Source organism: Lissotriton vulgaris, chromosome 6 (assembly GCF_964263255.1).
Source record: "Lissotriton vulgaris chromosome 6, aLisVul1.2, whole genome shotgun sequence".
NCBI classification, from domain to species: Eukaryota; Metazoa; Chordata; class Amphibia; order Caudata; family Salamandridae; genus Lissotriton; species Lissotriton vulgaris.
Genome location: NC_141694.1, coordinates 368512853 through 368537204, shown reverse-complemented (window position 1 = coordinate 368537204; position 24352 = coordinate 368512853). Strand labels below are relative to the sequence as shown.

The 24352-nt window shown below is 40.9% G+C and overlaps 1 protein-coding gene across 1 annotated transcript in view; it reads right to left on the bottom strand.

Annotated features, from left to right (window-relative positions):
* Positions 1-24352, bottom strand: part of MYT1L (myelin transcription factor 1 like) — a 1231183-nt gene that overhangs the window by 14004 nt on the left and 1192827 nt on the right. The window contains exons 19-21 of the mRNA XM_086926390.1: positions 17094-17315; positions 13464-13555; positions 4798-4901 (exon numbers count right to left, since the gene is read on the bottom strand). Coding sequence (XP_086782516.1) covers positions 4798-4901; positions 13464-13555; positions 17094-17315 — 418 coding nt within the window. The remainder of the gene's footprint in view (positions 1-4797; positions 4902-13463; positions 13556-17093; positions 17316-24352) is intronic.

The window sequence follows — 24352 nt, the reverse complement described above, 5'->3', positions numbered from 1 at the left end:
GTGTTGGGCGCACCAAGAGTGATTTGGGATATATGTTTTTGAACATAAATGTGCACTACTGGCTCCCTCAACCCGCTCATACTCTTCGCGAGGAGACTTTGTGACAGTTAAAAGCTACAATCACGGCAATAGAGTTTTTACATGTGTTTAAGGGTTAAGACCGTCAAAATTGTAAAAAAAAAATTGCAGAGCGTCACTGATTCTCGAGTATGATAAATATACATTTTTAAATAAATCACCCCGGCATCACAACAAGCAAATCTACGAGTGTGCCTTGGTTGATTTCATGGCCAGTCTCTATTACTCTTGCAACAGTTATGGATAAATGTAAAAACTTACTGAAAAAAAAAGTTAGAGTAGTGGCACGCAATACCCATCATCTGACTGAAATTCATGTGTGGACAACCACTGACTGTTTAACTCTCAATTTAGGCACTTATGTAGGCACCTATTATCACCTAATGATAGACAAACAACAAACAAAAGTGCAACTGTTCACACACAAATGTTCAGGGAGCCATTTCACAGACTTTTGGGCCATCCCACTCTCCACCCAGAAATTTGTCACCTTATTGTGAAGGAGTCTTTAAGAAATATTGGTATTTTAATTCACTCATCATGCTTTCGGAAAGAGTTCTATGAGCTCTGGGTATCTTGAAATGAAATGATTAACAGAACAATGCAAAATACTGACGAGTACAGCAGGACAAATAGTTGTTCTTTTGGTACCAACTAGCTCCCACCTGAAGTTTTGTGATGTACTGCATTTTCCGAAGGCCATTGTATTTGGCAGTGTGAGCCTAGAGTTTCATCATTTCGCGCCTACTGCATTATGGACTGATAAGCATGTTCGCAACTGTGGTTACATGGTGACTATGATGTTGTGTTTTGCAGGCGACTTTGTTGATGGTTATAATAATGCTGAAATATGTTCCACAAGCCAATGCCTTCCACCTGGGACAACCTCTGGTGACCTGCAGCACTTGGAATCCCACCCCACCCACACACAAAACTTTGCATCATCCTGGAGTCCTCGCTCACCATGAACTGCCAGAACAACACGTCTCATCATCCTGATTCCACACACTGTGCCTGCTCCGAAAGAATTTCAAGTGGATCCCCACCAAGTCCAGTAAGACGGTCACCCATGTGCTCATCACCCACAGAATAAACCACAGCATCCAGAAACTCCTGAAGAAACAGCAGAACATTCAGGACATCTCTGCCAGAATCATACTCAACATCCCCCACCGCAGCCACATCTCCAGCCACCTGAGAGACCTCCACTAGCTCCCAGTCAACAAATGAATCACCTTCAAGCTCCTCACACATGCCTATAAAACTCAGGAGACGGGATCTGCGTACCTTAATCACTGCCTCGCATTCCGCACACCCACCAGAGACATCGGCTCCACCCAACTGGCCCTGGCTACCATCCCTGTTATCTACAAGACCACGGCCAGAGAAATATCCTTCTCCTACCTCCAAGCAAAGACTTGGAGCACCCTGCCTCGCCACCTCAGGCAATCACCATCTTTTCCTCAGTTCAGGAGGGACCTTAAGACCTGACTCATCGATGAACCACAGAGCCTCCACCGGAGCAGCTGTCTCTCCCCCTCCAGCGTCTTGAGACCCTTACGGGTGAATAATCATGCTTTACAAGCAATCTGATTGACTGATTGAATGCTTAGTAACTGGTTGACAATGTGAGTGAATCTACACTTACAGACCAATCACTCAGTGACTGATAAATTTGAGTCTCAGAGCTGTGTGGCGAAATACACTAAAAAAGACCCCACCCTGAGAAAGATGTTCATTTATGTGTATTTGTTTGTTGAAGAACACAGTGCAGGCATCACACCAATGGTCACGGATGTAAAGAAAAAAAATGCTACATTGCAAATGCAATTGAGGAATTGTGATAGTTTTAGCTTCTTGAATGTGGGACAATTAAATCTATAATAATTCACATGATGCATAAACATGTGCCGTGTTAATGAGAAGGTATTGCTCTTGACAAGTACCGGTTGGCAAATACAATGTCAATATGCAGACCATATAAAAAGTGTGGGAAAATGTATTATAAGTAAGGGCATTACAAGACACTGAACTAAACTCCCAACCCCTTTATCTATTTTTAAATTCTTGAGGCAAACAGTTAAGCAAACAGTGCTGCATTATAGCTATTAATTCCCGGAAGGCCCACCAGCACTTATTTTTGGGTACCGGGACTTAATTAGTCCAACACTTACCAAGAGCAAGAGAGGGAAAACATAAAAAGGGTAAGGAAGGGGAAAGCAGGGACACCTTCACAAAGAGAGGAAGCCTGCATGAGTGAGATAAAGGGGTAGGCAGTGTCTGGTAGTGGATTAAGAGACATGATGTGGATTTCAATACTATGCAGCCTTGGCATTCGGACACCGATATTTGAAGACTCCAGCCATGGCTTCTGAGCAGAGCTGTGGACACCGCTATTCATTCGTTTACAAGTTAAGCACTGACAAGTTTTATGTCTTTAATGATTTGTCTTCAATGCCAAATAAAGAAGATTAAGGCCTTCGTTATAAGTTTGCGGTTGCAAAACATTCACAGATTACCACCATAGCCTCTTTGTGAATGGGGCCCCAACATTGTTTCCTAATAGGTAGTGGTCTTACGGATCTCTGCCCGCAGAAATAAAAATAAGAAGAAAACTTTTCATTTTTATTTTTGACATGCATCCTGTTTTCCTTTAAGGAAAATGGGCTACATTAAAAAAAGGACTGCTTTATTTAAAAAGCAGACACAGACATGGTGGTCTGCTGACCTCAGTAGGTCACCATTCCTGTGAGTGCCGGCCATTCCTAATGGGTTGCACATTTCTACATGATTTATAAATATTATTAAGGCAAGCACTAAACGACCCATTTGGGAACCGCAAACAGTGTCTGTGGCGCTGTTGTACATCAGGTTTTGCGACTTGCAAATTGCGAGTTGCTAAAAATCATGATTAGCGAGTTGCAAAACTTGACGATCGATCGTACATGTGGCCCTTTCTAAGTAATATATATATAGTGATGAAATCATGTTGAATCAATATCAATTAAACAATAACCATATCATTGATTTTGAAAACTGATTAGGGGTATTGATCAAAGCTAAGAGAATCCGAACAAACACAATATTGAATCCCTTCTACTGTTTTAATTACAAATATGTTAGCTATAAATTACAGCCAATGGTTTATGACTACCATTCAAGGTCAAGGAAAGCTTTATTCGACTGCATCTTTATACAATCATAAAAGCATGAGACATTCATAAAAATACAAACAATAACAATTATTACACTTATACCATTCAAGAACAAATGAGAGTCTGATCTACGGTGCACTCTTTTGTTTCCCTTCTTGTACTTACCGATGTATACATTGAAAGAACCTTTTTGAAGCAAATTACTAGCTCTAAGGAAGAATGCACAATTAGAGCTGTGAAATCTACTTGGGCTCTAACATGGCATTGATTCTTTTTTAATTGTTAAAAGCTCAGCAGAGACCGGCCTAAATCTGTAGGTTATTCTCTCTGTAGACAGCTAGTCTGTGCCACAAAGGGATACTCTATGGCTAGTAATTGGTTATCTAGTTTAGATGTTATGGTCTCCTTCCACTGCTCTGCAATCACTATTGGCATGTTCGAATCATGGAACAAGGTAATCTTCAAATGTTTGATCAACGCTGACCTGTGGTTATTGGGGCACACAACACCCTACCGCAAATGTACGCATTACAGCAGGGGTACATCAAGTTTATGGACATTAGGCTAAACACTTACCATTACATGATGCAGTTGGAACTTTGCTGGGTGTGCGTATTAGTGAAAGACTTTGTCAATTATGCCACAGTGATATTTGAACAAACACTGTTTTTCACTTAAGTGTCTCAGACCACCAATTTTTAACTGGGCTCATGTGACTGCTAGATTTAATTTCCAAAACTCACTATGCATTTTGCTAGCACTGTAAGACTATTTGTTTGTTACTCTGACTGTATTATATATTAGACACATTGAGGCAGATTTACAAGCCTCTTGCACAACTTTTACATCATCTTCGCCATGTTAAAAATGACAGAAAAGTGGCGCAAGGGGCTTGTAAATCTGCCACCTTGAATTGTAAAGTGTTACGTACTCATGTTCATACGGTTTTAACTTGGAATAGGACAAATTACAAATAAACATAATAAGAACAATGATATTTGGTGATGTTTTCAAGGTGTATTTATGTTTGTTAATTACTTTTCATTTATTTGATAAGTGAAGGAATATAGAGGATGGGAGGAATGATCAGAACTGCATTTAAAAAAGAAAGAAACGGTTCAGGAGAACCGTCACAGTTGAATGCCACATCGCTTGTGTAATTCTTAAAGATGGGAACTGTTTTTCATATTTTTTTATTGGCGCTTGGAGTAAAAAAGCAATTGCCACTGTCAAACACTAACTAATGTGGTTCTGATAAGTAACCATTGAAAGGCATATTGTGAAAATGCAGTGCTCTTTGTAGATAATGTGGTCTATGTACGTTGGGACACAGTGCAGATGTAGTATATGCATATATTACGTATATATTTCATCTACACACACACTATATATATATATATATATATATATATATATATATATATATATATATATATATATATATATATATATATATATATATATATATATATATATATTTATACATAATGTAAGCCAGACAAATACTTACAACAGTCTTAATATGTTTTATTACAACTCCATTTAGGCTTAATAAAACTGCTACCTGCGTTCTGAGCTTAATCATGTCCGCTTCCATCTGGGAATTTGATTCATTGAGCTCTTTGATTTCATCATCAAGCTGTTTCATTTCTTCATCGTGCTCTATACCTAAAGCACAAACAATGGAAAAGGCTGTTTTGTTGTTCTGTTACTATGCAGGAGATAATCTATAATACAATATGTTTGTTTGTACTCCTTTACACATATACTTTGAAAGACAACATTTTTGCTAAAAAAAAACCTTTGTGGTTATCTAAATTACTTACAAATCTCAATAAGATGGCATGGAAGAGGGTAAGGCATCATAAAGGCACATTTACCTTTCAAAAGACATCACTTTGCATATACCACCGTTAATTATCTCAAGTACGTTTATTTACATTTATATACATTTTTTGTAGAACATATTTTGCTATACAAATATAATCTAATTTATTGTCCCGGCTGCTTTCAGCTTTTGTGAGGAGTGAATAATTTAGTTTTACATATACTTACAAATATTTTACATATACTTTCACATTACATTGAAATAATTACCTCAAAACGTTAACAGTAAATGTTTGCCTGACGTCCTATTTAGAACTCTACCATCCTCCCTTCACTTCTAGCCATCCCTTCCTGTCTCCTCCCACTGAACTTGGAGCACTGGTGACATAACAAAGTATAAAAAGAATCAGAGTCCTGACTACTAGCGTACAAAAAGAGTCCAAAGAGAAATAATAGCCCAGGGCTGGGCTGGCTACCGGGCGTTTTGGCATGCTGCTGAACTGGGGGCTGATGTCACTGCGGTGGGGGCTAATTTCATTGATGGAGACCTGCGTGTGCTTCGAAATAAACAAAGCAAAACAAATTTCGTTCAGCACATGCAGGTCCCCATCAACGAAATCAGTCCCCAGCTCGGCAGCTTGCCAAAACGCCCGGTAGCCAGTCCGGCCCTGGTTCAGCCAGAATATTGAGTTGGGACGATTTACCTAACAGGCCTAATAAAGACGAGCTATCAACTGAAGAATGGGCTTCAATTTCATCTTTACTGGGACCTAATTTGATAGCTGAGGGCACTGTATGTAAACACCCAATTCCACTGTTTCTTTCTCATTATTATGTGGATTTAGACCCCAACAGTACTTTTTTAATGGCTTTATACACATGGTCTCCTGATATGAAGGAGTTATTCCCCCTGAAGTGCTGATGTAAGTCTAAGTTTCCAAAATACCCCACTACCACAATGGGGTTGAGGCGAAATGTAGCTTAGCTTCTTATAGAGTGCAGACTTCCAGTTAGAGTAAGTTTATTAGCAAAATGCTGCAGTGGCTGGAGAGGAAGGGCCTTGAATGAAATTCAGTTTAAATGTGGTAAGGTCTAGAAGTGGGAGCCACTTTTAAAAAGTCAAGATGGATGTCCTTTTCTGATGGAATCATATTAGATGACTGTTAGACCTGACAGCCTTAGTGTAGTCTTTCCCAATTTTTTTGCTTTTATTCCTCATTTTTCTGCTCTTGTTTTTGCTAATTTTAGAACCCTGAGCACTTTACCACTGCTAACCAGTGCCAAAGGGCATGTGCTCTCGCCCTTAAACATATTATTATTGACTTACACCTGTAAAGTGGTATACCATATACCCAGGGCCTATAAATGAAATGCTACTAGTGGGTCTGCAGCGCTAATTGTGCCACCCACACAATTGGCCTTTCAAACCTGTTTCAGACATGCCATTGCAGGGCCTTTCTGTGTGCAGTTTACTGCTACTTCGATTTCTCATTTCAAACTACTTGTCAAGACTTAAACTCCCCTTTTATTACATATATGTTACCCCTAAGGAAGGACCTTGGCAACCCAAAGGACAGGGTGCTATGTAAGTAAAAGCCAAGTAAAATGACAAACCACCTATTTCATTTTTCTCTGTGAGTCCTACCCCTCCCATAGGCTTTTAGTTGGAGTAAAGGCGAGGACTTGTGTCTGGGAAACTTAGTTTGGAGGAGCAGATGCCGAACCGCTCTTAAAAGGGTCACGTGACCCTTGGCGCACAAGCGGTACAGCCATGGAGGATTCCCCTGGCATATGGTGGCAAACTTCTTGCGATTTTGGTTAAGTGAAAGCTCGACCCTTTTAAAAGCGGTTCGGGATCTGCTCCTCCAAACTAGATTTCCCAGAAGCAAGTCCTCGCCTATACTCCAACAAAAAAATCTATATTGATTAAGTATACCCTCTAAGAGAAGGGCTTATGGTGTCCGTGCTGGAATGATGGGCGGATTTATTTAAGGTTTCCTTCTGGCCCCAGTCCTGATGCGGGCCAAAGCAAATGGGCTGAAAAGCATCGACTTTACAGATCGGAGAAGCCCTCACAATTTTGATTTGAACCAAAAGAAATTATATAGCACAATTTAATGAAAAAAAAGGGGGTTAGATAAAAAGTTTCCCATTGTCTGTGCTTATCCCCTTTTTTGCGGATTGCGAATCATAAGTGTTGTAAAACATTAGTTTCTTTTCGCATACGTACATGAAATCAGGGTAACAAGGACTCATTTGTTGAAGAGAATGTGTGTGATGGTTTATGTATTTTGAATTCATATGTATATATTTCATGTATTTCTTCATTGAATTTTTTTGTAGATATTTTATGTAATACTGCTTCTAAACAAATATACAAATAGGAACAAACATTTGGATCCTGTGTGGGTGTGTGTTTATGCAATAAGATGAACTCTTGAGGACATTAAGTTTCATATGAGGGATTCATTTAGTTTTCCTTCAAACATTAAGTTGCTTTTTGATTTATTCCACTGCATCAATTTTGTGTTTTTCGTTGATACTGCCCAGGTGTGGGTGGAGTATTGAGGCAATCCCCCTTTGTTTGAATAGATCTGAACCAATGCAGCGCTCTTTGATGCCGATGCAGTGCCAATCAGGAGACATCTCTGCACAGCTCGACGACAATGCGGAACCCAACTGTGAGGGTCGATGATGACAAAGCGCTGATCTGACGTTCCTACCACGAGGCTTGACTCTGACGCATCAACCCGATAGTGTGAATTAGAACCAATGCATCAATCATCGCCTCTCGACTCTGGCACCTCCTTCGAAGCTGACGCATCGCCTTCACTATATGGAGAAGATCAATACATCTTGTTGCATGTGACCAGGAAAGGTACTTTGTTCAGTGGGGTCTTGCGTCAATCCTGTAGCCAGCCGGCTCTCCATTGGTGTTGACCTGAACTTTGACCTTGCCCTGGTCCAGCGTGATCTAAAGTAAAATTTTTAGTACTACTTGTTTCTAGGCACTTTTCTGCATTTACTCCTTTGAAATTCAATATCTTAACTTCTACACATTGAAATGTTGTCATTTTGATCTTGTTCTGTTCAGAATATATTATAACATTTTTCTAACCTGGTGTGGTCTCTTTTTGTGGTCTATGTATTGTGTTGTTGTATGAGATATTGCAGAAAAACTTTACACATAGGCCTCTAGGTTAAGGCTGCCTCCTCTGTGGAAAGCTACCAGAGGATGAGGACAAGATAATTTAGGATTGTGTTGTGACTCACCCTGACTAGAATTGTGGTCCCTACTTGGATAGGGTGCACATCTCTGCCAACCAGAGACCCAATTTCTAACAATGTTATAAAGACCCATCTTTAATACCTAATGCATAGGTGCAAAGTTATCACCCGCGCATCATGTGGGAGCTCCCTTGTTTGAATTGATGCAGAATACGACAGACATGTTAACAAGGTCAAATGTCTCATGAGAGACATGCAAACTGGTGTACGGTTAGCAAGTCCCATTGGAAGACCTAAAGAGAGCGGCAAGGATCTTCCCATATACAGGGGCAGGGACACAGTGCATCACCCCTTGGGGATTCCTTGCTCCCTCTCGAAAGGCATCTTGGGATGCTCCTCTAGAGACACAGCACACATTGTTCAGTTATTGTTTCTGCAAGGGCACTACGTACCATTTTAGGTGTGCCAAGAGCATAGGGACAGTATCGGACTGAAGTCACCTTTTTGGGTTATTAAGGGTGACACTTAGGGGATCATTAGGATGACAGGCGGACTTTGCCCGCCCGCCATCCTCGTGGTAATAGGGACCGCCCGCCATAAGGGCGGGGGTCCCGTGGGTAGTATTAGGATGTGCCCACCATAAAGGCAGGCACATCCTGTATTTTTAGCATTGTGGCGGGCGGTGCTCTCTGCACCGCCCACCACAATGCTAAAAATGCATTTCAGCATTTGCATTTACAAAGCGGCAGGCACCGCTAAAGTGGTGATATTGGGCTTGATAACATTCCCTTGAAAATTCCCATAGAAGCCCATGTTGACACCAGAACATGGGCTTCTATGGGAATTCTCAACGGCATATTATCAAGCTCATTATCGCCGTTTTAGCTGCAGTTTTCTGCCGCTAAAGCAGCGACAATTGTTAACGCAGTTTCTTGATAATATGCCCCTAAATGATTTAATTAGTTGGTTATATGCTGATAGGAAGTAAGGAAGTAAGTGGAGCTTGGTCTATGCTCACCCCTGATCTCTAAGTGAACATGATAACCAATGTGCAGAGCGTTGAAGAGACTGAAAATTGCTTTGAGTTGTTTACGAAGATGTGTTGAATGTGACCTTAAAAGGTAATATATGGCCCACCATGGCATGTTATGTGCTTGGGGATGTGATGTCTATGCTTCAAGGATGACAAAGATGTACCTGTTGGCCAAATAGATATACAATGTGCCACCATATTATTCCTTTTCTGCCGCGGCCGCAAGGCGACCGGGGCGGGAAAGCGGCGGACGGTCTCTCCGTCCGCCGAGGTCCCCCCGCCATACTAATATGGCAGGGGGAGGGAATACTAGTGTGGATGTCGGGCGGATTGCCTCCGCCAGACCGGTGGTGGCTACCGCCAGCCTGGCGGAGGCAATCCGCCCGACATCGTAATGACCCCCATAATGATTATGAGAGTCTCTGATGGAACTACAAAGAGAGAGTTCAACTGACAGTCTGTGTACCTATGACGTGCAGTCTGCAGTGCATGCACTAACTCGAACCTACTGCACATGCATCACACAGGGCGTATCCGCCTCGTGTTCATACTAGGGCTGAGCAGCGAGATGGAAACCAGACTTTTGGGGTTTCAGATATATAATGTGTTCATTACATGGTAGGTTGCACTAGGGCAATAGAGATACCGCCAAGAGTGAATGGCTGATTGATAATTTAAAGATAGTGGTTGATGGAAGCCATAGGAAAAGGGATGAGAACATATTCATCTTGGAGCTGAGAGAAGTTCCTTATGGTTTATAGTGAAAAACTCTTTCTGACAAGGGGTTTAAAACCTTGCGTATCAGTTTATGTGGGTCTTGTCTTCTGTTTTTAGTATGACATAATTATTTGCATATTATACTCCAATGCCAACTTCACGACAGAACATGGAACAGTTCCCATTATCCTCCACTTCACTTTTTTCCATTGACTTGCAAGGTATTTGATATTGCTGTGACAAGTTATACTTTACCCTGACTCTTACATAACAGTGCAACACCCCAATTCTCCCCACACTCCTTGTCCCACTGCTCCCTTAGGCATTTCCCCTTCCCCATACCACTTTCAGTTGTGTTGATACTGATCTTGAATTGTGAATTTTCTCTTTCAGGGTGCTCAATCCCACCATTTGCTGGCTCTAGTTTTCTTCATCATCTCTTTCTGCTGCAGGTCTAGTCATTTTCTCCTGTGAATTACTAAGCACTCTGTTTACTATGCAGTACTATTATATTAACACTACAATATTTTCCAGGGTTCTTCCTGTGGCTTAAACAATCATTGGGGAACAGAAGTCCCGTAGTGGCTGGCATAGATCTGGGGTGGAGGGGCAGATGGGGAAGGGGATAAAGATAAAAGAAAAAAGAAAATGTACCTCCTCATGTCTCTCTACATCGTCCCTTGTCATCGGCCCTCTGCTCCAGCCAGAAGAGTAAGCAGCCAGGCTCCCCGGACAAATCACAACGCTGCAATGCAGCGTTGTGATTGGTCTGTGTGTTGTGGTTCGGCACTCAGATGGGGAATGGAGGCCTGGGCATGTTCTCCATGCAGTCTGTACTGCAGCCTGCATGGAGAACATGCACTTTACAGAGGGCCACCACTCCTTCCCCTGCTATGAGAGCAGAGCAGCCCCGCCTGCAAAGACGCACAAACTGATATTAACGTCCAGTTATTATCATTTTATTTTTCCTTCATTTAGCAGTGGGGTGACGCTCCTCCCCCTCAGCGGAGGAGCTGCCACTGCCGAAGTCTGTGTATGGGATATAGTTTTATCAGTATTATACCACTTGTTGCCTTTCTGAATGAATCATATATGTTAATTTTATAGTGGTTAAATAATGTTGGATCAATAATGGGCCACTGACTGATGTCTGTCCTTGAGAGTTCACTTTTTCTTCTTACATTGGTCTAAAAGATGGAAGATGAATAGCGCTTTTTCAGAGCATCAAGGAAAGGGGAGTCTTATCCCACTCCAGTTTTGTCCACAGAAGCATTTGAAAGTGGCATTCTTTCTTTTCCTGGTTTAGCACGTGTCACAATAGTGATTAACGAGTTTCCTACCTTGGAAAGTGACCCAAGTGATACATCAATCAAGCATCCTCAGATGTTGTTGTTTATACTCCATACAGCAGTCCAAACTTAAGAAGCATGCAACAATTTTTGCTAAACAGTTTTTCATCTCAGGTTGTCGAGCAGTAAACATATTTAATTGTAAACAGCAACGCTTTTGTGGTCCTATCCAGGATTAGACTCAGTTTGTGCATGGTTGTTCTTCTTAATGAGTGGATTTGAATTAGCTATGTCCTCACAGCAAACCGGGGCCATCGGTCAAATCATTGAGTAGGAATGGGCATTCTCTTGCCTCTAGGCCCCGGGCCAAACAAATGCTTTCCGACTTCTTGTGGGGTTTAAGTGAGTGATATGCCATCTATGCTATTGTTTTGTGAATGCATGAAGTCCCAGAAGAAAGCCTTTTTCAAAGCTAAAAGATGTATTGGATGGCTTTCCTTAACTGGAAGGGGGAACAGCATTTACAACGCAACGTTTACAATGCAGTACCTTTACGACGCAACTTTTACAACACAATTCATTACAACGACTTGCGCTGGGGGCGCTCTAGGGTAGGGAATAGTTTTAATTTACTATCCAACACCTTCCCTACTATACACGGGGACTGGAGTTGGAATAGTACATTAAACTATTCACTATCCAGCGCCCCCCAACGCAAGTCCTTGTAACGAATTGCGTTGTAAAAGTTGTGTCGTAAAGGCATGCGTTGTAAAAGCATGCGTTGTAACGCAATACATCCAACTGGAAGAGGGACAAGCCTGATGGCTAGTTCTTAAATGGTACAGTAGGAGGAGTGCAGTATTAGCCGCATTGTTTTGCAACACTGCCCACTGGCGTAGTTTAAAAAGGCTTTTCCAAGTGGAGCTTGCCTTTTAACGGGAAGCCAAGTAAGTATCTACACATTTGAATTTCTGTCTACTTTTGACTTTTGTCAGGTCATCGGTATTCGGACGAAGACGAGTATGAATGCATTTGATAAAGTTTTTAGCAATTCAGGTAAGGTCGGATTGAGTTGTGTATGGAGCACTATAAACTTTGGGCTATGGAAGCTTGTTGACTAGTTGTTCTGAGACACTGATGGAATTAAGGGGCATATTGTCAAGCACAGCGTAGAAAACTGCCGCTAAAGTGGTGATATTGGGCTTGGTAATATTCCCTTGAAAATTCCCATAGAAGCCCATGTTGACACCAGAACATGGGCTTCTATGGGAATTCTCAACAGCATATTATCAAGCTCATTATCGCCGTTTTAGCTGCAGTTTTCTGCAGCTAAAGCAGCGACAATTGTTAACGCAGTTTCTTGATAATATGCCCCTAAATGATTTAATAAGTCGGTTATATGCTGATAGGAAGTAAGGAAGTAAGTGGAGCTTGGTCTATGCTCACCCCTGATCTCTAAGTGAACATGATACCCAATGTGCAGAGCGTTGAAGAGACTGAAAATTGCTTTGTGTTGTTTACGAAGATGTGTTGAATGTGACCTTAAAAGGTAATATATGGCCCACCATGGCATGTTATGTGCTTGGGAATGTGATGTCTATGCCTCAAGGATGACAAAGATGTACCTGTTGGCCAAATAGATATACAATGTGCAAAGCCAATAAAGTATGTTTTACTTTGACTGAGATAGACAAACTGCAGTTTAATATTTCCTAACTGGGTTGACTAGTTCATAGTATAACATGGCTGGTTCAGTGTATAGGCAGTGATGTAGCAAAAGTGCTATTAGCCCTAACACAGGCAAGGAAATCGTGCCATAGTAATACCTACTTAGGTAGTGAAAGCCAGCCATAATTGTGGTGCAGAAACCCCATATATGCCCTGGTTCCAGTACTTCGACATCTACAGTACTATTGATACTTTCGCTCCCATGTATAGGGACGGAGTAGTGTTGAAATTAGTTGTGATTTATCATTCAGGCAATGCAAATCAGTAATCCTAGGTGTCCTTTTTTTGCTCCATGAAACCACTGCACTTCTCTGCATCCATTCAGATGAACTGCATTCCGAATAAAAAGCAATGGTGTCTTCAATATCCTAAAAATTATCAACTTGTGCAAAGTAAATGAATGTTTACCGTTAGTCGCCCGTTGCTTCACTGTCAGCATCTCATCTCCTGATAGCCTTGCTTTTTTCATTGCTGAAGTGGCCCTGGGACAGCCTGATAGACTGGTGACAATAAGAAAGTAAACAGCCTATTAACAGTCTAAACACATAACACATTTCTATTTTCAGCAGTGTTTAGTCTATTACTCTTAAAGGAAAAAATCCCAGTGATGATCCACTCTCTTTGATTATTGTTACTATTTAACAGAGTTAAAAGCATAAACTAAGAGTTGAAAGAAGGGGGCCCCAGAGGGCCCTTTTTTAGACTAAGAGTAGACCTTAATCTGATGTCATATCCCCTGATATCATGTAAGATGCAATAAAAAGAAGAAAATAGTTTGAGGCCATATCATTCATATTTCCTTGATTCGGCAATGAGAAAACCTAAATTTTTCCAAATAGCATTAATTAAAATGCGTCAGATTTGTTACCATAAAGATCTCACCGCTTTATTTCAGGAAAAGGATTCAATATCTATATCTTTTGAGAACCTCTAACTAGACCAACACGTTTTTTGCAATTGTATTTATTTTTCACATTGCTTCTTCAGTAAGTAAGGGATTTATTGTTTAGTTAGTTGAAATTCACAATTTAAAAACATAATTGATGCATTTAAAAACCACAACAAATCCGTCCTTCTTTCAATTTGTACAGCAAGTTATAAATTATATCAGAGTATACAGTCTTTTATGTTGAGCTTCCTGATAATACAATGTGAGTGAAAGCGTGCACCCAGTTCTCAGTTCTGATGTCAAGTTGGAGATTAAAAGTAATTTCAGATTTAAAGTGCCTGTGCTTCATGATGTAAACATGGTCTGCGCAGTCTGACCAACCAATCGCATGGCCGGATCGAATGTGCCAATTAAAAGTGACCCGATGGTGGAGTTTACATGATCAATACTATTTATTGTTCAATTTTCGCTTTGTGGCTTGCGTTTGAGTCTCTCTTCCACTGTATCAAAGAACTTTGTAAGTCTGCAGTTTAACTGAGTTTCTGCAGGGTTGAAGCATAGCTTTCCTGCCTGTCTACAGGTTATGGTGCTGCTCTTTTGAATATTGGGCGGAGTAAAGTTTATCTTATGTCCTTTAGACTAGGACAGATACAGATGACGTGCACAATGTCCTCATTTCCCATTCCACAGAGGCGGCAAGTCTGCTCAACTTTTCCAAGGCTGCAGGGACGGGAGGATTGGTGAAATGCCAAAACATAACCTTAGGAATATTTCTTTTGTCTTCATTTTGACTCCTGTTTTTAAATAAATTTGAGGTTTGAGAGCTTTGTAGTCATTGAGCACTGTCCAGCCATGTACCCTTTTAGCCAGGGTTTCTTTGTCTTCTGCGATAGATGTCATTCTTGTTACCTTTGTTACAAACTTTTGGAAATTCTGGTGAGCCTCAGGGGTTACCCAAAGGTTGGTTAATCCCAATCCTGTTAGGGAATCAAGCAGATACTCTCTGGCAGGTGTTTGCTCTCGGCATGACAGTTCTCTCCAAAGATAGAGTTAAGAGTTTCTGGATCAGCGCCTATTATGTTATGACAGCTTTTTATATATGCCCCCTCCTTTCCACTGATTGGTTCTGTAGACCAAATTCTAAACGTAGGTTGGTAGATGAAAAATTGCTCTGTAAGCGCTGCTGATTGTATTATCCAGGGCCATCTCATTTCTCCCTTGCATTGGTTCACTCCCATATGTGAGCATTGGTTGAAGTTTTGCTCCAATGACCTGTAGGAAAGGATCAAGGGTTAGATCTGGCAGGACTTTTCTCAAAGACTTCATTGCTAAGGAGCTTGTGGTGTCCTTCCATCACAGGGCCTCCAGTTGGGGTTTGTACGAGCCTCTGCTGTACAATAAGACTCCGAGGTATTTGTGGTTGATTACCCGGTCTAGGCATTATCCATCCAAATACCAGCTAATTTTTATCCTCCTGTGATGATTCACTGTCATGATTTTTGTTTTCTTTGAATTGATGTTTAGTGCGTTACATTGTGAAAAATTTGTTAGTGGTATTCAGGAGGTGTTGCAGGCCAATTGGTGTACGACTTATTAACACCAGGTCATTTGCATATAAAAGGTTGAACAGGGTAGTTTTTCCCAATCTAGGGGCATGTGATGTGCTCTTGTCCAGTTGCTCGGAAGATCAGCCAGGAAGAGGTTAAAGAGCAAGGGTGCTAGAACGCACCCTTGTTTTAGTTATTTGGAGGTGTTGATTCGCCTTGAGAGGTGGGTTCCAGTTTGATCTTGACCCAGGTGTCAGTGTGTAGCAAACTCAACTGGTTTAGGAAGGCTTTTGGAATCCCCCACATTTTCAATTTCCGCCATAGTTTGGCATGGACTACATGATCGAATGCTGCGCTATTGTCTAAGAAGCATAAGAATAGCTGCTATTTTGAAGCGTTGGCCAGATCCATCAGCAGAGCTAGCACCGTAATATTAGTAGTGGTTCCTAGTCCTCTACAGAAACCAGTCTAGTTTATGGGGATGATGGATTAGGATGATGCCCAGAATGTTAGTTCTTCCAGGATCATTCCAGCATAGTACGTGGCTTCTATGTCGATTAGGGCGTCAAGTTGGTAATTGTTGGTATTGCTCTTGTCAACCTGCTTATAGATTGGACAGTTCGCCAATCCTTTCCATGATTCCGGAATTTTTTGTGGTTTTTTGTTTGATTCTTCACGGCACCACTATTTAAACCAGCAGCGGTGATGTGATCCAATATTCTAATAATGACATCACATATTCCATACAATCAAATGTATGTGAATCAAAGCTGTTTTGTTACAGTTTTTGTTGCAGCAGGTTTAGCTGTGTAGAGTGACTGTGGGCCTCTTGTGATCTGGATGGAGTTTATCTTTAGTCCACATAGTGAGGCATGCTTATGCCTGGTGTCTTTTCCAGCTTTACTCCTGTATAAAGACCATGGAAGTTTTCATACCTCACTATGTGGACAGAAGATAAACTGAAGTAGCCTCTGTTAACCAGAGAGCTCTGGATTCCGAGCAGTGGTACCGGCATCAGGAGATACACATTTAAGAGAGTGAAAGATACATGGGCTCCCACTTCAGTGTTATGAATGGTTTAGCATGTGTTCATAGCATGCCATACAGTCATTTAGACTGGACTTTAAGGCTAAGCATTTAAAAAGAGTTTGATTTGTCAAAGCAATGAATTCATCCTCTTAAAATGTAATGAAAGTGCTTAGTCTTCCATTAGTGTAATGGATTGCTACGATTTATAGTTTTAACCAAGAATGAGACACTATTACAGTTGACCAGAAATATGCGATTGCTGCAATAAATTGCAAAGATTTAGCAAGAAATATACATCGACAGAGGTTTGGATTCCATTCTGAAAATTGTGATTAATGGAATGACGTACATTACCTATAATACACACCATAGATACAAAGTAATAAATTCACAATGTGATAACTATCTATTTTAGTGAAGAGGAGATTTACAATCAGCTCTCATTTGACCCCTTTCCGAAAGACGCACCTGTTCAAATATAGATCCTCCTGATGCTATACGAAGTCCCTGAGATAAAAGTAAGTATGTCCCTGATTCATAGTGAGAAGATCAGAATCAGAAATGCTTTCTTACCTGCGATGTGTGAGAAAACTGCCACTGACATGCCCGGAGCCATCACACCCTGGAGTAGGACACGACATGCCTTCCGTCTTCCCTGCCTTCCACGAGAACTGCGAGCCATTGAGGTACCCATCTTTTTGCCTCTTGGCAGCGAGAGGACATCCTGATGCACTGCGATGAGAGGCATACTTTCCTGTCACATGGCCCTGGCCATCACAACCAGGAACAGGACACCTGTGTATCAGATGAGTAATATAAAATAGCTTACTTTATTGCTGAGTACTCAAGGAGATTGCAACATAGTTAAAATAAACTTTGGGGAAAAATTATGTTCTCAAGAGTGAAACAAACAGAGATATGCAAAGGAGACGCGTACAAAGCAAAACAGATAGGCAAGTTAACAACTGTATTTGTAAAGCCACCATGCATCAGTGATTTGCTTGGGGATGAATAACATATGTTTACCCAACTCCGCTGTATTAATTTTATCACACGCATGGGCTGACTGGTCACACCAGAATTTACACAAGTGACTAAGGTTTCCAACACAGATAACTCCAGTGGACCCATTCATTCACTGAGCTTTAAGCTCCAGCATTCAGATTAATTAAGTAAATTCAGTTTTGCTGGCCTATTTTGACATCCTATTTGAATCTTTTTTTTATTAGGTTATCAGTATTATCCATACTGCAGAAAGAAGATCTGTAACACAGGAATAGAATCACAAAGAGAGAAGCGAGTCAGTGACAAACATGTATGTTTCCTCCTACAGTGCCTGTTAAAAATGTGGCTTGTCTCTCTTCAGACTTAGCAATACGAGATACAGGCCATGAAATATTACAGGGAATTAAATAAACAGCTTGAAGCATGGATTGGGTCACTAAAAGTAGTTTCCAATCCTTCAATGTCTTCACACATTTATAATTGATCATTCAGTTTATGTATTGGGCTTTTGTAAGATGTTATTAACATATGCAATCTGGATACAGGCCTGCCTTTTATTTCAAAGGCGCATCAATGCAGGTTTACAGAACAGTTCCTCAATCAGCAAATTGTAGAGTCTACAGATCAACTTTTTAAAGATGCCCCACATGTCCAAATAGGAACATAGGCAGTTCTTCAGTTGCAGATAGAATAAAAAGTTGCAGGACGACAGTTTGAATTCTTTGCACAGGTCTGGGAAGTGTTTAAAAAACTGTTAGTGAGGAATTGATGTACAGTTGGTATAATTTTTTCACTCAATAACACAAGCTGACCTATGAGACATACACCAGTGTTGTTGCAGAGGGAAGCCTGCATGTTTAGAGAGCTGTTCCAATTAAGAGATCCGTGGGCCGCGATTCGTGTCTGCCTCGACCCTAGCAGGATGTGGTTGTCTACGCTTCCTGGTGAGAAATAGTGCACATATACCAGCTGTGCTCCCTCCATACCACTCTGCATGTTGTTCTCAACGATTACCCAATCAGAGCATTCCATGTCACAAGGAAAGTGGCATGCCAGCTGTTGTGGGTGTTGGGCCATTTAATATAGCTGGTCGGTTCTGCGTTGAGTCTGTGGTGTGGGAATGGGCATTAAACTGAAGACATAATTTTATTATTGGGCACCCACCATCTTAACCCTTATAACATGGCTCCATAATGAATATTAAAATGTGCTCCGCTTTACAAAGTCTCTGCTCATCTGGTCCATAAGGACTGTTAAGTTATCCTTATTCATTGCATGCAAGTTATTGTTGATAAGTATCTCCAGGTATTTCATATTATTAGGCAACCATTGAATGGGTACGTGTTGAGTGAGCATGCTGGAGTGGGGGATGTCATGAGCAAGGCTTCGCTTTTAATCCAATTTATTTTAGAATTGGAGAATAGGAAGAAGGCCAATATGCTTTACATATGTGCAGGAATTTAGTGTTCTGGAGAGACTGAGATGTAGAGCGTGTCATCAACACAGAACATTATCTTAAGGTTGCCAACTGGATTATCAATGGCCTTCATGTAATTTGAGTGTCGTATTGCAATTGCCAGGGTTTATAAGGCTAGTAGAAAAAAGGGGCAACAGTGGGCTTCCCTGTCTAGTTCCTTGTTCAATAGCGATTCAATCTGCACTCACTTACGTTATGAAAGACATTTTAAAAAAGCTTGACCAAAATGAATCCTGCCTCCTAATGCTCCTTGACCTTTCTTCCGCCTTCGCCAATGTAAATCATGACAAACTACTTTCTATTCTGAAGAACAGGATGGGCTTCTCTGGTTGGGTGTAGCAATGGTTCTCGTCGAACCACTCTCTCTTCCAGCCCTCTCCAGTATTCATGGGGGTCCCCTAAGGGTCCACCCTATCTTCTATACTCTTCAACCTGTTCTTGGACCATTAGCTAATGCACTAAATTCCACGAACATTCTCTTCCATATGTACACTGACAATACTCAACTCTATTTGAAAATCTCCTCACGGAATAACATAATTTCACTCAACACTACCCTAACGTCTACTCAAAACTGGTTAACCGAGAACCACTTCCTGCTCAACACCTCCAAAACTGAATTCCTTCTCATCTCTACTCTGAACCACATCCGAAAGTTAGACCTCTGATTGAATCACCTCACTGCCTTCAACTGCTCCCCCTTCATTATAGACTCAGCCAAATCTCTCGGAATCACCCTGGACAAGCATCTGAACATGAAGAATCATATCAACAATGTGTGTAAGGGAGCTAAACACTTGATGAGGATACTCAGAAATATCAAACCATTCCTTCCACAAACAGATTTCAAGCAGGTGGTCCATGCGCTTGTTTTGCAGAGACTAGACTATGGCAGTGCTACGCTTTGTTGCCTCCCCAAATTTACCTTGGCTCCGCTAAGGACATCACTGAATGCTGCGGCCAGATTGGTTACGGGTACCAAAAGAAATGCGCACGTATCCCCAGTTCTAAAATCCCTGAAGTGATTGCCCTACGAAGCACGACTTCAGTGAAAGATTGCTTGCTCATCGCACAAAGCCCTCCATTTCAAAACCCCCATTTACCTAGCGCAAATTCTTGAATTATTTGGCGGTGGTAGACCATCAAGAAGTGCTTACACTTTCCTCTTGAAACCACACATCTTTAGCAAAAAGAGAACCTGCCACCGAGCCTTCTTGGGCACTGCTCCAAAGATCTGGAACTCTCTTCCACCGGTCGTACACAGAATCTCCTCCACGGTTGCCTTCAAATTCCTAATGAACAATTTCTTACCTTAAATGGGTTAGGATCATCTGCTCTAAGTCACTGATCCTACAACTGTTAGACCTTCACTGGATGGTATTCTTCTTTACCGTATCATTTGCTCCCTTCCTAGTCTGCTAGGTGAACAACCTTTACAACAAAACTTTTACAACGCAATACCATTACAACGCAACCATTACAACGCAAACCATTACAACGCATTGCGCTGGGGGGCACTCTAGGATAGGGAATAAGTTTAATTTACTATCCAACACCTTCCCTAGTGTCCACGGGGACTGGAGTTGGAATAGTAAATTAAACTTTTCACTATCCAGCACCCCAAAGCGCTATGCGTTGTAAAGGTTTGCGATGTAAAAACCGCGTTGTAAAGGCATGCGTGGTAAAAGTATGCGTTGTAACGTCATATATCCGGCTGCAGTCACAGACTTCTCTCACTCCATCTGGGGGCCTCATACTTCTCACAGGGGTGCTTCAGCACAGTCGTTAAAAGTGCAGCGCCCCCTTGATGTCAATGTTGTTGCCGATGCGCTTCTGACCTATATTCATATGGAGTGATTCTCTTTGCCAGTGCCTAAAGGACATTCTTCTGAAGTGCACAAATTGTGTGCTACCTCCGGGGTGATGCACAAATCCAGGGTCCATAAAGGCCTTTTTGCTTGTAGCTTGAAGTTGCAATGTGACAAACCTACTTAGGCAAAGTTTCCCCTCACTGGAACGCGTGTTTGCCCTATACACCAGCCACCACTCAGTGCATTGTTTCAAAATGTGCTTGAGCACGATGTTCATTAGAGAAGAGACCGTACCATTATATGTGGCATATTCTGTAACGCCAACCTACATGTGAATAACCGTGGTGTGTTCGGAGGGAAATTTCCGGAAATTAATACTTTTGATGATTGGGATCCTGGAGCATTGTTGATGTGTATCTGCAAGAGTAGATGCCTATATGGTGTGTTGCCTCAAGTTATATTTTGCTCACATAGTAATATAATAAAGTATTTTCTGCAAGATCGCAAGAATAGTTTGAACAGGCTATACAACTTTGGTGACTAGATTTATTCAAAGAGACTTGGTCCATTTACCTACGAAAACATATCCAAGGAAGCAGCACACAGAAAAGCAAACATGGTTGGGGTATAGTCAAGCACCTGAAAGTATTAGAATATTTAAGGAGTTTCTATTCGGGACCATTGCACTAATAAATTGTAGGACTTGAAAGGCACACAAACACAGACACCCCCCAAAAACACTCCCAAAGCCACACACACAGGCACCCTTTCCAAACACATACACGCACACACATACACTGAACCCGCAAATTTCCTCTTCAGTTATCGTAGGGCTTGTTAAATGTGTTTTAGGGCATGTGTAAAAATTTTTTGAAGAACAGGTTCTAGTTCTCAGTCAAGCCCTTCAAAGAAGTCAACATAAAAATAGCATTACATCATATTAAGGAATGATCACATGTACGGGCACATGCATCATTGTCAATTGCATTCACAAAAGGAGCGAATCGCAATTTTCTGCCGTTTGCGAATGCAATTGACAAAATTGGGATGCATCTTGTTTTTCACAAATTTAAAAATCGCAATCATGTTGCGATTTCTAAAATTGCGATTGCATTTAAGAAATCACAATTTAAGATTTCTTAAATGCAATGCATGAACATTTTTAATTCGCAAATAGGGAGAGGTAAATTATCATGAAGTTGACCTTCATGGTAATTTGCCAAAACATTCAAAAATGCACAAAAGTGCATTTTTGAAAGTTTCATTGTATACACACACATGCCTTTAGGGCATAGGTGTGTGAAAAATGCACTTAAAGTTAGATTTCAGGGGTGCAGGGGGGGTGCTTTGGACCCCCCATGCACCCTTGAAATTGCATTTTGAATTTGTGATTCACAAATTGCGAATCGCAAATTGAAAATGACTTCCCATTCATTCCTATGGGCCTCTAGGACCATAGGAATCTATGGGAAGGGATTCCTTAATTGCGATTCGCAAATTGCGAATTGCAATTAAGGAAATTTCAGAAATCGCAAAAAAATTGCAATTACTTGGTGCATAGCCGTTTGCGATTTCTTAATTGCGATTCATTAATTTTCGCAATTAGGAAATCGCAAACGGCAACAATGATGCATGTGGCCGGTAGAGTGTTTCTCTTGGTGTTATGAGAGTTTTTCTCGTTTCAGCTCAATGGATAGAGAAGCACTTTATAGTCATACAAACCAAGGTTACTTTCTTCTTACACATATTATCAGAAATTGAAACTACAATTAGATTGGGCCTGTATGAAATTAAGAGTGCTACCATTTCAAACGCACTGCAAAAGCCCTCTAACATCATGTATGTGTTTACATTTCCAAATACGTATTAATTTTCTTGATAACCATTGAAATAATTTACAATATATGAAACAAAGACAGACCTTGGGTATGTGCGCTAGTCTCACGCCACATTTGGTGTAATTCTGACTAGCAATTTTTTCTATATACAAGGAAGCAGTTTTACAAGCCCCTTGCGCCACTTTTGTGTCACTTTTAACATGGGAAAGGTGACGCAAAAGTGGCGCAAGGGGCTTATAAATCTGCCCCAAGGTTTCCATTTATAACGTTTCACTTGACCAATTTGCACAAGAATTGCCAGGATAAAACTTGCCAGCATTTATGCTTATTTTGTAACTTTTTTTTAAATTCATCAAATACATCAAATCCGATCATTTGCAATCACGTCTCAGCAAGTTGACTAGGGAAATCATGTAACAAATGTTTAGAAAAAATTATTTTTATATAGAAAATATGTTAGTTTGTCATTATTATCGCCTACAACTTTTCTTTCCTTGCATAGTCAAACAGAACTTAAAGTCGAGTCTTTAGAGTGGTCTTAAATGGCAGCAGGCTGGTTAGAGGAAAAGGGTGAGGGATAATTTTCGGCAGTGCAGCACGGGAAAGACTAATTTAGGATTGTGATATTTTTGGCAAAGGTATCACAAGTCGAATCATTTTCTTTTGGTAGAATTGTATTCTGCAGGTGCAAGTTTGGCGTGAAGGTATGTGTGGTTTCAGGGGCAAATGAGAATGAAACTTGATTTACTACTAAATACTTGTGTTTGACAATATCAATAACATATGAGATATTGAAGTCGAAAGAGCATTCTCCAAAAATCGAGGAACAGAGGGGCATATTATCAAGGAGGGTGATAAGAGATTATTGCCGCTTTAGCGGCTGTTTTCGGCCGCTAAGCGGTGATAATTCTATCACCCTATTAGCAAGCTGTCACTAACAGCAGTTAGCGACAGCTTGTAGGCGATAGCGAGCGGTTTGGTGCCCGCTTTGCATATCAGCGATATTTAGCGCTAATGACATGCAAAGTGGGCATACCCAACCTGTTAGCGACTAAAAACAGTCGCTAACTTCGCTATCGCCTATTATCAATGCAGTCGTACCGATGGAAATATTTTCGCTAAGCGTGAATATCTCCAAAAGCTAACGCCTATTATCAATGCAGTCGTACCGATGGAAATATTTGCGCTAAACGTGAATATCTCCAAAAGCTAAAGCCTGCTCAGACCAGTTCTTAGACGTTATATCCAATGGGAGGTGGATATTATGGCTAAGACCCTATTGGCGTTAATGCCTGAATATCGCTGTATTCTCAGCGATATTCATGCATTTCGCCGCTATCGCCGGATATTTTATTGCTTTAGAGATACACGTTGCTAATAGCACATTATCTCTGCGATAATATCCGGCGATGCTTGGCAATAAAAAAAAACTTGCTAAGCCCATTTAGCAATAAATATCACTAGTTGTTGGTAATATGCCCCAGAGATCTCCTGTTTAATAGAATTTAAACAAGAGGCTCTGTGTTCATTTTTAACATTGTGACAGTGAGAATATAGACATATTCATCCTACAAGTTAGCGAAAGAGTGGTTATCTTAATGATTCAGCCTTGACTAACTTTAATCTTTTCTGGAAGAATAATGACAGAGATTCAAGAACAGCAAAGAACATAAAATAAGATATGTAACAACAGTTTCAGCA